Raw genomic sequence first — 16571 nt, 5'->3', positions numbered from 1 at the left:
ATTTCTTTTCATTGGACTCTTTCTCCTATCGGGTTTCCTTTATCTTTTTATTTGTGGAGGCTGTGAAGTCATCTATTAAATTCTGCTTGGCCTCATCACATTCTCTTATAGCCCTATGCAGGGTGTCCAACTTCTCATTCAGCAGTTTTACCAGCCATGTTTTTAAAATGTCTTGAGCATTATCCTCTAGGTCATTCTGGGACTGCTCTATAACTTGTTTAGGTGGAGATGGAGTTGGGGTTTGTTGATTGGCCATGTTTCTCTGGTTAGTTCTACTCATTTGGAGACAAGAGCCACTCCAATATGACAAAGGACACTCTTAGAGCAGGGACCAACCTGATGTCATGTAAATGTATGTAACTTAGGGTTTCACAATTATGGGTAGGTGTTTCCCTATTTAGGTCTCCTTTTCTTTGCTCAGAGAAGGATGTTGTGGTTCCTAGGTGGAGACTACATATAATTGTAACTTGTGAGATGATCTGGGTTAAAAAGATGGGCCCCTTGTTCTCATCTCAAAATGGAAAGAACTGCAAGTTGGCTCAGATATAAGCCATTAGGGATCAATGGACTGAAGAAAATAGAGACGAGAATGGTTAGGATTGGAGATATATGTTGAAATTAAGAAGAAAGATTGAGTATAATGATAATAGAGGGATACGAACAGCTTAGAGGAGAGTCATGTGTAGTAGGAAGAGAATAGAGACCTTGTTTCAGAGTGTAAGAGGTAGCAAAGAATTTGAAGAAAGATTAAGTAAGGAATAGCTTAGAAATCTACATGAAAATAAGAAAGGAAATTATATAACAAAGGAGGAGGCTACAATGCTTGATAAGAAATGTACTCATTAACTTGTCCATGCAATTGTAACCCCTCTGTACAGTATTTTCACAATAAAAAAAGAAAAGAAATTATATATATATGTATATATGTATATTTGGGAGAATTGCTGATATTAGAAAATGTTTTATTGAAAGAGTATAAGAAAGTTGATTAATCTCATTCCTGTAATTACTATGCTACATAAATAGAAGACCTTACTTTGTTTACAGGTTGGTTCTGATGGAGTACAAGTACAATGTGGAGAGAAATGAAGAGGAACAAGTGAGAGGGAAAAAAAATTAAAATTAGGAAATTGAAAAGTGGATGAGGCCTGGTGCTCGTAGCTCATGCCTATAATCCTAGCTACTCAATAGGATGAAATATGAGGATTGCAGTTCACAGCCTAAGCAGGGAAGTCTGTGAGACTCTTATCTCCAGCAAACTGCTCACAAAACCAGAAGTTGCTCAGTGGCTCAAGTGGTACAGTGTTCACTTCAAATGAAGAGCTGAGGGAGAGTGTTCAGGCCCAAAGTTCAAGCCCCATGATTGACCAAAAATGAAAGAAAGAAAGAAAGAATGAATGAATGAATAAATAAATAAATAAAGTGGAAGAACTAAATAATAGTGAAAATAGTGACAAAATAGAATATTAAGGGCTGGGAAGGTGGCTCAGTGGTAGAGTGCTTGCCTTGCATGCATGAGGCCCTGGGTTCGATTCCTCAGCACCACATAAGCAGAAAAAGCCAGAATTGGTGCTGTGGCTCAAGTGGTAGAACACTAACTTTGAGCTGAATGGCTGAGGGCAGCACCCAGGCCCAGAGTTCAAACCCCAGGACTGACAAAAAAAAAATAAATCTAAAGAGTGTGTTTTTCGGCTTGTTTGGGGGAGCTTGAGTGTCCATGTAGTCCTCTAGGCCGATTCCTGATCAACGTTGTATGCCTTGTAATAGTCCGTTTTCCTTGTGGCTTTTTTGGATCCAGACAGACTTTTGACAGGGGAAGATGACTGCTACCTAAAGTCCCACTCTCAGGCCTGATGGCTAGAAGTTGGGGGGATTCAGATTTGTACTCTTCTATTACATTGGTGGAGCTGTGTTTCCAGGCTTTGCAAGGTAGCTATAGGAGTTTTAGGAACAGAGTTTAGATCTGCATTCACTTCTGATGTGATCACTTTTTTGGGTGGGGGCTTGGGACAGAGGGCTTTGGGACGCTACAGAGAATTGCCACCCACAAGGAGTGGACCCAATTGGGTTACTCACAAGATGTGTAACTGGTGGTGCACTGGACTATAGAACGTGTGTTGTGGCGACCAGGATGTGTTGGTGGGTTCTCAGTGGGAGAGTCTGGGCGTTGGCAATAACAGGTAGGGAGATTGGCATCTGCAGCAGCTGAAGGGAATCGCTCTGCTGGGTGGTCCGGATGCTGAGAGAACCAGGTGGAGCTTGGGACAGTGGGCTGTGGTGGGCTGCAGGGATGATGGGCTGAAGCATCGGTGGAGGGTGGGGCAGCTGCCCGCGGCTGCGGGCTGTGTCAGTGGCTGTGTGGCAGGACCACCACCGTGTTTGGTGGGTGGTGCCGTCCACAGCAGCTCTGGGCTGTGCTGGCAGAGGCGGGGAAAGCAGGAGCCTGGCTTGCAGCATAGATTCTTTATGGCACAAAACAAAAAGCTTTAGCTCAGTGATGAGAAATTCATTAAAGGATAATGTACAACATCCAAAATCACACAGAAGAGCAGAGAAACATCCTCTGAGAGTAGTCACCAGACGGTAGATAATACACAATGTGAGTTCCTCAGTAAGGTCATCATCACTAAAAGAAGCAATACTGTATTGAAATAAACTCTATTGTTGCCGAGAGCCTTGCCTAGGAGAGATCTCTAGGCATTTTTATCTTCCCAACAGTATCTTAAGATGTAAAGTCTGCATGGACTAAACTACTTATATATACTTATACTTTTAAACTTCAAAATAACTCATTCTATTGCTGATGGGCACTGGGGCAAAAACAGTATGTCAGGCTTTTCCAGATTCCATAGTTAGAAAGCCAGTTTTAGGTAACAAGCCCTACTCCAGGGGTTCCACATCCTGTATGACCACTCACTCTGATACGTTAGACTACACAAATGGTGAAAGGAAGAGAAATGTATGTTGTGTGACATGGGCAAGTCATGTGGAGAGAAGAAGCGAAGTTAGCATGTCAACCAATGTGCAGCGCATAAACATGAACAAAACTCAACTTACAAAAGAAATGAACTTCAGATCTAGACAATGACAAAGGTACACATAATTTTCCCACCATCCAAGCCACTAAGATGGCTTTGTTGATAATTATTCAGCGGCTCTGGGAAGTTGGGGGGAGCAGTTTGGTCACAGCAAACCATAGTTGCCTGGAAGGTGGACTCTCCTACTGGGACTCTATTATTCTTTCCTTGGGAGTAGTTTTCTACATCTTTATCAAAAGATGTTATTGATAAGTTATGTCCTTCCTGAATTCCAACGTGATTGCAAAGTGCCTACAAGAGAAAAATGACCCAGAGTAATGAATACATGCACAGACAGAGATTCCAAAGATTTCTTCTAATTTGGTTAATTTGTGGACACAATTTAAATATATATACATATATATTAAAATATATGTTTAAGCATTCAGAGACAAATAAAGCAGTCTGAAACAAGGACTTATTTTTATTAGCTATGAAGGAATTTACACCTGTTTCTGGTTCATAACCTTTATCTACCCATCATTTTGCAGCATCATAAAATAGGTGAGACCACAGCTATTGTACAAACTTGCCATTTTTTTATGTAGCTTCTAGTTGTGGACATTTTACTATTAACTCTGTTCCCATGTTGCATAGGATGGTTTGAATCCATTTGCTTTCATAAGTAGATACACCAAGTAACATCAGTGATTTCTTGTAGAAATTGGGAACATTCTAAAAGGGTATTTAAACCATTGTTTAGAAGTGTTTGGAAAGAGAGGTTTACAAAAGTAAAAACTAAGCAATGTATTTAGGATTCTTATGTGGGTCAAGATGATCAGATTTGTTGGGTACCTTCTTCAGAACTGGGTATCAGTAAACACTTGTCAGCTCTGGTATTTAGGGGACTGGTTCCTAGGTGTTCTTGGTCCCAGATTTTCTTTCTATGGCTCTTCTTCCTACTTTCATTTTCTTATTTTGCCAATTTGTGTATTTCTTTCATGATGGGCAGTTTTCTTATAGAGCCAAGAGTCATATCCACTTATTTGCTAGAAAATCTTTGTGACTGAAAATAAGAAAATAGAATAACTAATTATTATTGTCTGAGGAAATTATGTGTCAATGATACAGAAATAGCTGTATTAGAGAATTCTCTGAGCTAGCAATAATGTGAAAGGTTGATAGGATAAATAATTTTATATTTAATTGTCAACTTAGTAACTAGAACTTAATATAAGTCTAGGGTGAGTGTAGACTAAAGTCACAACCAGAAAAAATAAATTGTGGTATGAAAATTCAACCAAAGAAGCAGAATACATTTGGCATCTGTTCACATATAGATATAATAAAATCCCCATTTACTATAAGCAAGTAAAATAGTTTCACCAACACATTACTTAAAGAATTTACTTTTACCACAGTTTGATATTAATCTTTGTTCCAAAACACCCTTGGTTCACATATACAAGCAGGAGAGGTGAATTGGAAAATAGAGATTATAAATTTGAAATCAGGAGTTATTATGCTGTTTTAAAATAAATGTTTGCATACTTATTCATATATTCCTATTCCTTTACTTTTTCTAGTTTGCTTTTTATCTTAAGTGCTTCATGCCTGAATTCTTTACATATTCTTTCCAAGTTCTTCAGACATTTTCAGTGTTTGTTTTATGGTAGAAGAACTATTCATGTCATCATAATGAAAATTATAATTGTGAGGTTGAATTTCAATGCATGTTATTTTGTTTAATGTTTTTGCAACTCTAAGGATTGAACTAAATCATCACATTTGCTAAGCAAGTGTTTTTATCACTTCAACCAATTTTCCAGATCTTTCTACTTTAAGTTATCTTTCAAGTATAGTCTTGAACTTTATCCATAGCTAATTTCAGACCTCATCCTCTAACCTCTGTCTCTGCATAACTGGGGTTATAAACATGAGGTACTTCACCTGACCTTCAATGCAGTTTTAGCTTGCATTTCTCTGAAGGTTCAGGATGTTGGACATACGTTCAGGAGCTATTTAAGTTTCTACTCAGTTCTATTGTCCCTTTATTTAGTGGAAAATTTGTATATTTGGCAACATTTTTATTTTTTGTGTATTCCAGATATATAATAATAAGAGAACTCAGGCAATAATTTTCCCTTTCCCTATAGTCTGTCTCTTTTCACTATTGATTATTTTTTGTTTGATTTTATTCATTTTTTCTACCTGAAGACTTTTGATTTGATAAAATCCCATTTGTGAATTCTTACCCTTGTTAGTTGGGCTCTTGTATTTCAATTAAAAAAATCATCACTCACACTTTGAGCTTTAAGTATTTCTCTTATGATGTTTTTCTAATTATTTCAAAGTTTTAGGTAACACATTAGGGTCTTTGGTTCACTTATGTTGATTGTGTGTGTGTGTGTGTGTGTGTGTGTGTGTGTGTGTGTGTGTGTGTGCAAACTGAGACAGTGGTTAGTTTCAATTCTTGAGGAACTCCAGTTTCTCCTGCACCATACTATTTTCCAATGGAATATATTTTTGCATCTTTAGCCGGAAGAAGTGGGCTTATGTTGCTTGACTTTATTTCTTACATTTATTCTATTCTGTTGTTCCATAATATGTTTTAATGCCAGTATTATGCTGTTTTGTTATGACTCTGCAATGTAGTTTGAATTCAGGTCTTAGAATATCTACAACATTCTTGTTTTGTGGCAGGATTACTTCAGCTGCTTATGTTGATGTATTCCTTTTATGGAAAAAGTATCAATGGATTATGTATTTGTTATGGCTTTTGGTAAAAGGGCACTTTAAAAAATATTCACCTTGGTGATCCATGCACATGGGATATCTTTCCATCTTCTGGTGTCTCCAATTTATTTTTTAAGTGTTATCGGTTGCATTGTAGACCTTTTAAATATATTTGAGCCACATGGTGGGCTTACCTATAATCCTAGTTACTCTGACAGTGAGATCTAAGGATCATTGTTTAAGTATAGTTTCTGGAAAAAGCTGGGGAAACCTATATCAACCAAGCTAAAGTTGAGCATAATGCCTTCTGCCTGTCATCCTAGTGAAATGGAAAATGTAAATAGGAGAATAATAGTCTGGCCAAAGTTGAGACCTATTTCTCAAAGTTTTGAGAGTAAAAGGGCTGAGGCTGTGGCTCAAGTGATGGACACCTGCCTGTCAAAAGCAAAAGTCTGAATTCAGTACAGTATTGCAACAAAAATGTTAAGTTCATACCTAAGAATTTCTTTAGACTGTTATAAATTAGAATTATTTTCCAGACTCTTTGACACATAAGATATTGTGTTTACAATAAGTTAACATTTGGGCATTTTTATAATTATTTCCAATGTTAATTTAAATTGTATCACTATAACATATTAACATGAGTTAAGATTGAACATGTAGTCACTCATTTTTTTCTCATTCAGTCTTTTCTAGCTGTATTTATCCATGGTGGTAGCCTCTGTTTTGAGTATTTAGGTGAATTTATAACCCAAGAAATCACAATGAAGGTGTGGCACATAGTTTAGATCACTTGATTGGAGAGTGTGAAGCCCTGATTTCAAATCCTAATAAGCTAAAAAAAAAAATAGAAGGACAGAGAAAAGGAATGAATAAAAGAAAGAAACAAAGAAACAAAGAAAGAAACAAAGAAAGAGCAAAAGAAGAAAGAAAGAGGGAAAAAAGGAAGAAGGAAGGATGAAAGAAAAGAAAAAAGAGGAAGGAAGGAAGAAGAATGAGGGAGGGAAGGAGGGAAAAAAGAATCTAAAATATTATATGCTCTTTTTACTTTTCTTTTTTTTATTGTGAAAACACCATACAGAAGGGTTACAATTACATGGGCAATATAATGAGTATATTTCTTATCAAGCATTGTTGCCTCCTCCTTTGTTTTCCCTTCCCATGTCCCCACACCTGATCCACCCCCCAACCAAAGTTGTAAAGTTTGTTTTTTGACATAACGACTCATACATCTCATTGTTGCAATGGGTCCATCTGTATCCCTATTTAAACGACTTGTTTTTTTCCTTCCCCTCCACAAATTATACTAACATCAAATACAGTGAACGCAAGGGTTATACCGTGGGGGAGGGACATACAAAGCAACAAAGAAATCATCTTATAAGTATGATAGAAACAATCACATGAAAGAAAAAAAACATTTGAATACTTATCTTGAGGTTCATTTCCCTAACATCAATTTATCTGACCTTTTCTGCTTGACTCACTCATATACTAATTATTGCAAATAACGGAAACCATGGGACCTATTAGCCTGGCTTACTTCATTTAATATAATTTTTCCAAGTCTTTCCATTTCCTAACAAATGTGGCACTGTCATTCTTTCTGATAGATCAATAGAAAGCCCATGGATTGGGAGAAGATCTTCACTAGCTATACAACGGACAAGGGTCTCATATCTAAAATATACCTGGAACTCAAAAAATTAAATCCCCCAACAACAAATCTTCAAAGATACAACTGCCCAATAAACAAGTGGGATAAAGACTTAAAGAGAAATTTCTCTGAAGAGGAAAGAAGGATGGCCAATAGACAATGAAGAAATGTTCAACTTCTCTAGCCATAAAAGAAATGCAAATCAAATCAACATTGAGATACCACCTCACCCCAGTTAGAATGGGCTATAATCAAGGACTCTAATAATAACAGATGCTGGAGGGGATGTGGACAGAAGGGAACCTTACTGCATTGTTGGTGGGAGTGTAAACTTGTTCAACCACTTTGGAAAGTAGTATGAAGGTTCCTCAAAAGACTCCACATAGAGCTCCCCTATGACCCAGCAATCCCACTTTTGGGATTTACCCAAATGATCACAAACAAGACCATACTAAAGCTACCAGCACAACTATATTTATTGCAGCCTTATTTACCATAGCTAAGATATGGAACCAACCCAGATGCCCCTCAGTAGTTGAATGGATCAAGATAATGTAGTATATATGCACAATGGAATTCTTTTTACTTTTCTGGAAGTAAACTATATGTTCTCAAAGTACCAGTGAAACTTTGGGGAAAAAATCTAAATATGTAATCTGAATATTTAAAACTACATAATCAACAATGCTTATCAACCCTTTTCATGTTCATCTGGCTGGATAGAAACATTTGAATTACTAGTCAAAACAAAGATACCCATCCCCAACTATTCCCCCTTCATATCCACTTAATTCAACTGCAAAGTATGAGTACAAAGTGCATGCAGAACTAAATACATATTAGCATTGGGTAAACACAATATTTCAGAGGAGCTCAGGTGTGATCAGGGTGGTAATGCCATAGAACAACAACAGTAATTCAAAGAACTTATTTCATACAATATAATTAAGGAAGCAGAATTCGAAGGTATGGAAACAAGAGGTTTGTTTCTTTGTTTTTGCGTTTGTTTTGTTTTGCTTTTTGTCAGTCATGAGGTTTGAACTCTGGGCCTGGGCGCTGTCCCTCAGCTCTTCAGCTCAAGGCTAGCACTCTACCACTTGAGCCACAGTGCCACTTTTGGTTTTCTACTGGTTTATTGGAGATAAGATTCTCGTGGACTTTCCTGTCCTGGCTGGCTTTGAACCAAGAGCCTCAGACCTCAGCCTCCTGAGTAGCTAAGATTACAGGTGTGAGCCACTGGCGCCCAGCTGTTTTTGTTTTTAATGTATTAGCTGAAGTTTTTTTTTCTTTTTGGTTTATCCCCTGTTGTCACTGTTTTTGATTTTGGTACCCCATGTCTTGCATATATGTTTATCTGATTTGGGGACTGGAAGGGGAATAACAACATGCTAAGACAAAGGACAAAAGGTTAACCAATACAACCTTGAAACTCACAACACTGTGATGGAAATGAACTTTACAACTGGGAACTTGAGGTTGGGGAGGGAGCAGAGAGGGGTGAAGGAGAAAACAAAGGAGGGGATAGCAATATTCCATAAGAAGTGTACTTATAACCTTACATATGTAACTGTATCTGACATCACCATTAGAATAAAATTAAAATAAAAAGGAAAGCAAATATTACTTACAGAATTCATAAGATTTTTCAATTAAATTTGCATTGAAATAAGTAATAGAAATGTAATTGTGATAATATTTAATGCACTGAAGAGTAATTTGAGGGAAAGAGGCACAGAAAGAAAAGGTAGGGGGAATGAAAGATGCTGGAAGGAACAGGGAGAATAAGGAGGAAGAAGAGGAATGATTGGTCTCAAAATTAGCTAAGGAGTTAATAAGTATTTAGTAAAGTTTTTATTAAAGGGAAGAAAAGAAAAGAAACACAGTTTGCCTACCAATTAAAAATAAATCATTGCTTTTAGTGAAGAAATATTAATATTCCAAAGTTAATATAGTGATTCTATTCAAATACTTTATTGGAAAGTTTTCATCCAGCCTAATTCTCTTTGCCTACATAGAATTTATTAATTTGATAAAACTTGCTCTGTATTATTATTTGCTTCTTGTGAATTATTTTTTTTACAAAAACTGAAACTGACTATAAATTCTTTCTAGCATAAATATTTATGGTTTTTCTGTTACTTTGTTTCCCTGTACTTTTGCCTTGTAAAAAGCCTCAATTTATATACAGTTAAATGCATATCCCTAGAACTTTCTGATAAAATACATGTAATCTAGTTTTCTGATGATTATACATGACATTTAGAATTCATCTGTACCCCCCCCCCCCATTTTGGCTTGTAATTGCTTACTTTACCTTTTAAATGAAAATAGCCAATGATAATAGGCCTTTATCTTTAACATAGCCTTGAAAATCACTATTAAACAAAATATTACTGGTCAGCCCTAATTATTGTATCTTATCTTTGTTGCTGTTTTATTTTATTTATTTGATTGATTGATTGTTTTTTTTATCAGTTGTGGCGCTTGAACTCTGGGCCTGGGTGCTGTCACTCGGCTCTTCAGCTCAAGGAGAACACTACCACTTGAGCCACAGTGCCACTTCCAGTTTGCTGAATGCTTTATTGGAGATCAGAGTCTCACGGACGTTTTTGCCTGGGCTGGCTTTGAACCATGATCCTCAGATCTCAGCCTCCTTAGTATCTAAGATTACAGCCGTGAGCTACCAGCACCTGGCTTATTTTATTTTTGTAGCTATACAAATTATAGTTTTGCCTAATATTCTAATGTGTCATTCAAATTTCATTTATATAGTTTACAAATGTAAAATTGGGAGAAATGATGTGCAGGAATAATCTTGATGATTCCCTTGGCTTGTAAGTAGAATAACTAATTCATTTAATGTGATGTTATTACTGACTCAAAATATGACATATCATTTATTAGTCATTTTAGACATTAGATGAAAGGTTTATCCAAGTTTCTGTCACAGATGGAAACATCTGCATGTTCTGTGAACAACAGGTGTTCTATCAGTGTTGTGGGTGAATGTCAGTAGTGTCTGCTAATGACTTTCTAATGAAGTAATTACTCCACTGTCATATTAAAACCCCATTTCATAGGAATTCCACACTACAATTTTCAGAAGAAAATCACTAGTACATATATACTGCTGAAACAAATAAATTTTAGGTTAACAAAATTTATTTAACTTGAATACAGGCTTCCAATATAGAGCCCTTTCCAATACTGTTAACAAAAATGAACATAATTGAGTATGCCTCAACCCAACACAATAAGGGCTTATTGAATGTGTTCAATAAAAAATGACAATAAAATGAATGATTAGATTTCAAAATAATGGCATCTGCTCTGAGACTAATCTAATGAATGCTTTCCAATTTCCATGCATGAATTCTTTACTCAAAACATGGAGTTTCTCAGAGACATATGGGACCAAACAAAACATAGAACATTGTCAAATCAGAATTTTCAGATTCATTTATTATTTACAGTCTGTTTATTAAAGATAATGATTCCAAGCATATAAAATGGATATGCCCTGTAAAATCTTTGACACATTTTTTTTTCCTTTTTTGGTTTTTGTTCTTTCTGTTTCATTTTATTCACTCTTCTTCTTCAGTTCAGGTCCTTCACTCTTTGTGTCTGAGAAATGTCAAATGAGAATACTTGCTCTAGAAGAAAGAACAACAGTATCAATGAAAATATCTATCTTTCAATTATTAAAAGATATTTATCAGTCCTGATGACATGAGCTCCACCTAAACATTAAAACTGCCCTAATTTCTAAACTAAAACAAGTTCAGTTTCATAAATACATATTAACATCCTTTGTAGTCTCAGATATCAAATTTAGAAATTCTAACAGTAATTTAGACATTTTTGTGAACTACTACCAATGCAAATGCCACATATTATTAACAAATGACAATAAATGTACTTTTTTTAATGTAGTACAACACCATTGTAATAGGTACATCTTTAGTAAGTACTTGCTTTAAGTATTTATAGCACAACAAATTAGAATATGGTACTTGACAAAGAGTACATTGTACTCTGTATGAGAATACATAAACTTAGTAATGATTTTATATAATTTATTTTCGCTTTTTTTAGGTCCATGACTAGGATGTGAACTTAATATCTGTCACTTTCATTCACTAGTTAGCACACTATCCAGTGAGACACACCTTCAACCCAGTTATATATAATTGTTAAATTGATTATAGAAAATTTATACTGTCAGCTGGTGGCTCACACCAGTGACCAGGAAGATCAGAGGATTCAGGTTCCAAGCCAGCCTGGGTGAAAAAATCTGTGAGACTCCTATCTAGAAGTGGAAAGGTAGCTCAAAGGGTAGAGCACCTCCTTGAACCAAAAAGCAAAACCAAAGTACAGGGCGCTGAGTTCAAGTACCAGTGTTAATACAATAAATAAAGCAGTCAAATTTCTGACAAGATTGCCTTGCTGTAGAACATGTGGTGAGAATTGCTTATTTACCTGAAATAACTCATCTTCCTTGAGAAGTTATATCTAAAAGGATCTAAAAAGAAAACAATCTTAAATATCCCTTCTAAAACTTGTTATTCATTAAGATCAAATTGCATTTGTTTTGTTTTTCACATATTAGATTGTTTTATATTAGAGTTTCATTTTATATTAGAGTTTGTTTTTTATTAGAGTTGTTTTATAATTAAAGTATGAACTTATTGAACTTTTTCCCTCAGATGAGTTCAAGTTCTTTATGAAGAGGCTGCCCGTGCATTACTTCCTCAACGCCTCTGCTGTCCTGCACTTGTGGACAATGGATTCTAATTTTCAGCGTCGCTATGAACAGTTGGAAAGCAGCATGAAGCAACTTTTTCTGAAGGCACAGAGGATTGTACACAAACTCTTCAGCCTTAGTAAGAGGTGCCACAAACAGCCCCTCATCAGCCTGCCAAGACAAAGGTAAGACCTGTGCAGATGTGGACAACCAGAGCATTGGTTTTGCTGCTAAGCTCTATGTATGTTTTCTGAGTGCAGATATGGTAATATGTATATATATATATATATATATATATAGAGAGAGAGAGAGAGAGAGAGAGAATATATATGTGCATATGTATATACATATGTATGAGATATATGTTTATATACATATATACATATACATATATACTCAAATATGTATATATGTATACACATATGTATATGTGTATATATGTATACATATATGTATGTATATATGGTACTTGACAAAGTAAAGAGTACATTGTACTCTGTATGAGAGTGCATACATTTAGTAATGATTTTATGTAATTTATTTTCACCTTTTTTAGGTCCATGACTAGGATGTGAACTTAATACCTGTCACTTTCATTCCCTGGTTAGCACACTACCAGTGAGGCACACCTTCAGCCAAGTTATATGCATATATATGTATATACCTACATCTATGAGTGATATGTTTTAAATTATTGTATTAAGTCCTAAATTAAATTGCAGATCTTTCCAGAGCAATTGTAAGGTGAGGAAACACATATTTACACTTTTCTAATTTCCTTCCTTTATTTTGCCATTGTAGAGATGAATGTAGTGCAACACCACTGAAACTTGCTTAGTGTTGTGGTCAGTGAATGATTATATTAATGTAAACAAAACACACAAAGCCCTATGGTCAAATTGTGAAGAAAGCAGCAGCACTGCAACTGAAATTTCTCCTTATGGACTATGTATGGACAATAATTCAATAAACATGATTGTACACTAATTTCTGAAAGGGCACTAATCTTGAATATAAATGAAGAACTTATATTAACTTATTTGTATTTGAGCCAGTTTCAAAAAGTGGGTTTTAGATTTGTTTCTATAAAATGTATCAACTGGAAAAAAATGCAGTAAAAATGTTGCATATGTCTACTTGAGGCATGAATAAAAATACATCAGAAAGCAAAACTCAAGGAAAAGATAGCCCACTCCAACAAAAAATAAATATTTGCAAGAAGATTTCAGTTATAAAATGCTTGAATTTTGACTTGATGCTTAAATCATAAGGAGGAGAAATCTATATCTATAGATTTCTTTCCCAAAACTCTTATGATTAATAGGGTATTAAAAATTCCACTCACAAATGATCCATTGCCATTTCATCAATGGGTTTAGTATGTTCAAATTTTTCTACAACCATCTCCACATGTAAGTTGAGAGACTTTTCCTACTTTCAAAGTCTAGACGGCATAACTTTCCATCTTATCCTCACACTATTTGTATAGATTTGTGACATCTCCTCTTTGTCTCATCAATTTAGTGCCCTGGGCATTTCATGCAATAGAAACATGTAAAGTTTGGTTTCTATGACTGGGTTTCTTTCACTTAGGGTATTGTTTTCAAGTGCATGTGGATGCTACAGTATCAGTAATATGAATATATCATGGTTTTTATTTATTCATCGTTTTAAGTATATCTATGTTTTTCCACTTAAACTATTATGGATGATGTTTCTTTATTCAATTTTTATTATCTTTTAAGTGATTGTACAAAGGGGTTTTAGTTAAACATATCCGCTTATGAATACAATGAGTCCTAATCAATGTCACTCCTTTCATATTTTGCCCAATCTCTCCAAACATACCCATCTCCTCAAATATCTGGTTTTATTTTCACAACTATACACTGAATATTATGACCATGCATACACTTTATAGCCTTTTTTCCTCTAGTTTGAGTATGCACTGAAGTGAGAGTTGATGTGTGTTTTAGTAATTGTGATTATTTTTAAGGCTTGTCAAACTTTTCCATTTCTTATGTCCATCAGCCACAATGACAATACTCTCTCTCAAGCTAAAATTTTGTCAATTTAATTGATATCCTTAGAAATGTTTAGTGTTGGGCTGGGATGGTGGCTCAGTGGTAGAGCGCTTGCCTTGCATGCCTGAGGCCCTGGGTTCGATTCCTCAGCACCACATAAGCAAAAAGAAAAAAGCCGGAAGTGGTGCTGTGGCTCAAGTGGTAGAGCACTAGCCTTGAGCTGAAGAGCTGAAGGACAGCGACCAGGCCCAGAGTTCAGGCCCCACAACTGGACCCCCCCCCAAAAAAAGAAATGTTTAATATCTTTGATATTTACTTGTTTATTCTTATTTAATTGTCTCATTTTACTCATTCTCACTTCCTTCTTCCTTTTTTATTTTTTGGTGTGTGGGTGTACACGTGTGTGTGTGTGTGTGATTGTGTGTGTGTGTGTGTGTGTGTGTGTGTCTGTGTGTGTGCCCGTACTAGGGCTTGAAGGGTCTAAGCACTGTCCCTCAATTTTTGCTTTGCTCAAGGCTAGGTCTCTATCACTTGAGTCAAAGCTCCACTGCCAGCTATTTGTGGTTAATTGGAGATAAGTTTCTCTAGGAGTATCCTGCTCACTTTGGCTTCTAAAGGACATCCTCATGTCTCACCTTCCTGAGTAGTTAATATTACAGACTTGAACCACCAGTGCCCAACCCTCCCTCCCTCCCTGCCTTCTCTCTCTGCTTCCCTCCCTTGCTTCCTTCCCTTCTTTGTTTCACACTCTCTTTCTGTAAGCTACTTGTTTATTATGGTTCTCTTAGAGTACAAACTGCAGTTATTATTTTAGAATTTTGTTGTTGTTGATAGTGGTAGTGGTCATGGTGGTCATGGGGCTTGAATTCTGGGCCTGGGCGCTCCACTTGAGCTCCTCAGTTCAAGGTGAGCCTTCTACCACTTGAGCCACAGGGCCAGTTATTTGGAGATAAGAGTTACATGGACTTTCCTGCCCGGGCTGGCTTTGAACCACAATCCTCAGATCTCATCCTCCTGAGTAACTAAGATTACAGGCTTGAGCCACTGTGGCCCGGCTTAGAATTTTATTTTTTAAATGCAAATGTTTGCAGCAGTGGATTTTAATTATAATAGGCTTCTCTTAAATTTTCATCTTCCTTTCATGAACAATTTATTTTAACATATCTTTCTTTCCATATTCCCCTGGGAACATTCTTTTATTAGGACTCATGGCTAGGGGAAATGATTTGATTATAATACATTTTATCCCATACATGTGGGTTAAAAGCATTTTAAAAGCCATTGAAATACATTATCTTATTGCAAATAGGAAATGCATAGCGTTTATTCATAAGCCCTTATTTACATACAGAATTTTTTCTGTAAAGTTTGAAACCCCATGAGCCCCTAGCACCTAGTTCTTACATGATTTTTGTATGCAATTTTTAATAATAGCAATCCACATACACCCATAATTAGCTGGACTGTTCTTTGATAATGCTTTTCTATGCACATGCCATCTCTTAATAGGGACTTAAAGGCAGCTGAGTAATTGTTTTCTACCTCATCTCTTCCTTTAATAAGACATCTCTGGCTTTATTTCTGTACATGCTACATTATGCTTTAAGGTTTCCCTTGATCTTTGGATGGACATCTAACTAATTCTGGCCAAATGGCTCTAAATGGAAGGGGTACATGAAATTTTGAAATTATGTCTTCCAAGGAAATATAATGAATGCCCTTTCTCTTCTCTCAAATACAAATATGTTTGTTGGAACTGAAAATTATGCTGTGCAGATACTTGCTAAGAATCAGAGAGGCAAATTTTTTGATGTCCCCATATGTGTGTGCTGCATTATGTGTTTGTACTGTTAGTTTATAGAGAAATAAAAATCCAGTTTGTTTTCATCACTGTCATTTGTTATTACTGTAGCTAAACCTGAATCTTTATCAATCAAGAGACCTTACTGAATGGCTTCTAGCCCTTAATATTATAGAATCTGTCATTTAATTGACAATGTACTTCATATATTAGTACAAAATACTTTTGGAGGAAACAGTTTTATGTGGAAATATATATAAATAAGTTATAATTTTATTTCCTTACACATAATATGTTACAGAAGAATATTTTATCAATTGCATTTCAGCTTCTTGATGATGACTTAAAGAAAAATATTTGTAATATTTAAGAAGTAAATTTAAACATCTAAATGTTCAGATACTTTAACTTGTTATGAAAAATGTTTAAATATATGACAACTAAGAGGTTTTTAAAATACATAAACTTATATACAAGAAAAAGATACAGAAATCAATAACAGGTAATATGTTACATCTCAGAGAGAAGAGTGTTTGGGGGCAGGAAGAGGTATTTTTTGTTGATATTAGTTTATTCATTTGTAAAAAAG

The 16571-nt window shown here is 35.6% G+C and overlaps 1 protein-coding gene across 7 annotated transcripts in view; it reads left to right on the top strand.

Moving 5' to 3' along the window:
- The window catches only part of Brinp3 (BMP/retinoic acid inducible neural specific 3), a 407230-nt gene that overhangs the window by 326445 nt on the left and 64214 nt on the right, over nt 1–16571 (top strand). For all 7 annotated transcript variants that reach the window (XM_070034061.1, XM_070034060.1, XM_070034063.1 and 4 more), the window contains one exon: nt 12120–12342. In XM_070034061.1, the coding sequence (XP_069890162.1) occupies nt 12120–12342 (223 nt within the window). The remainder of the gene's footprint in view (nt 1–12119; nt 12343–16571) is intronic.

The sequence above is a fragment of the Dipodomys merriami genome, unplaced genomic scaffold (genome assembly GCF_024711535.1).
Source record: "Dipodomys merriami isolate MVZ:Mamm:240054 unplaced genomic scaffold, mDipMer1.0.p SCAF_24, whole genome shotgun sequence".
Taxonomy (NCBI): domain Eukaryota; kingdom Metazoa; phylum Chordata; class Mammalia; order Rodentia; family Heteromyidae; genus Dipodomys; species Dipodomys merriami.
Note: the sequence above shows the minus strand (reverse complement) of the source record. Positions and strands in the feature narration are given on the sequence as shown.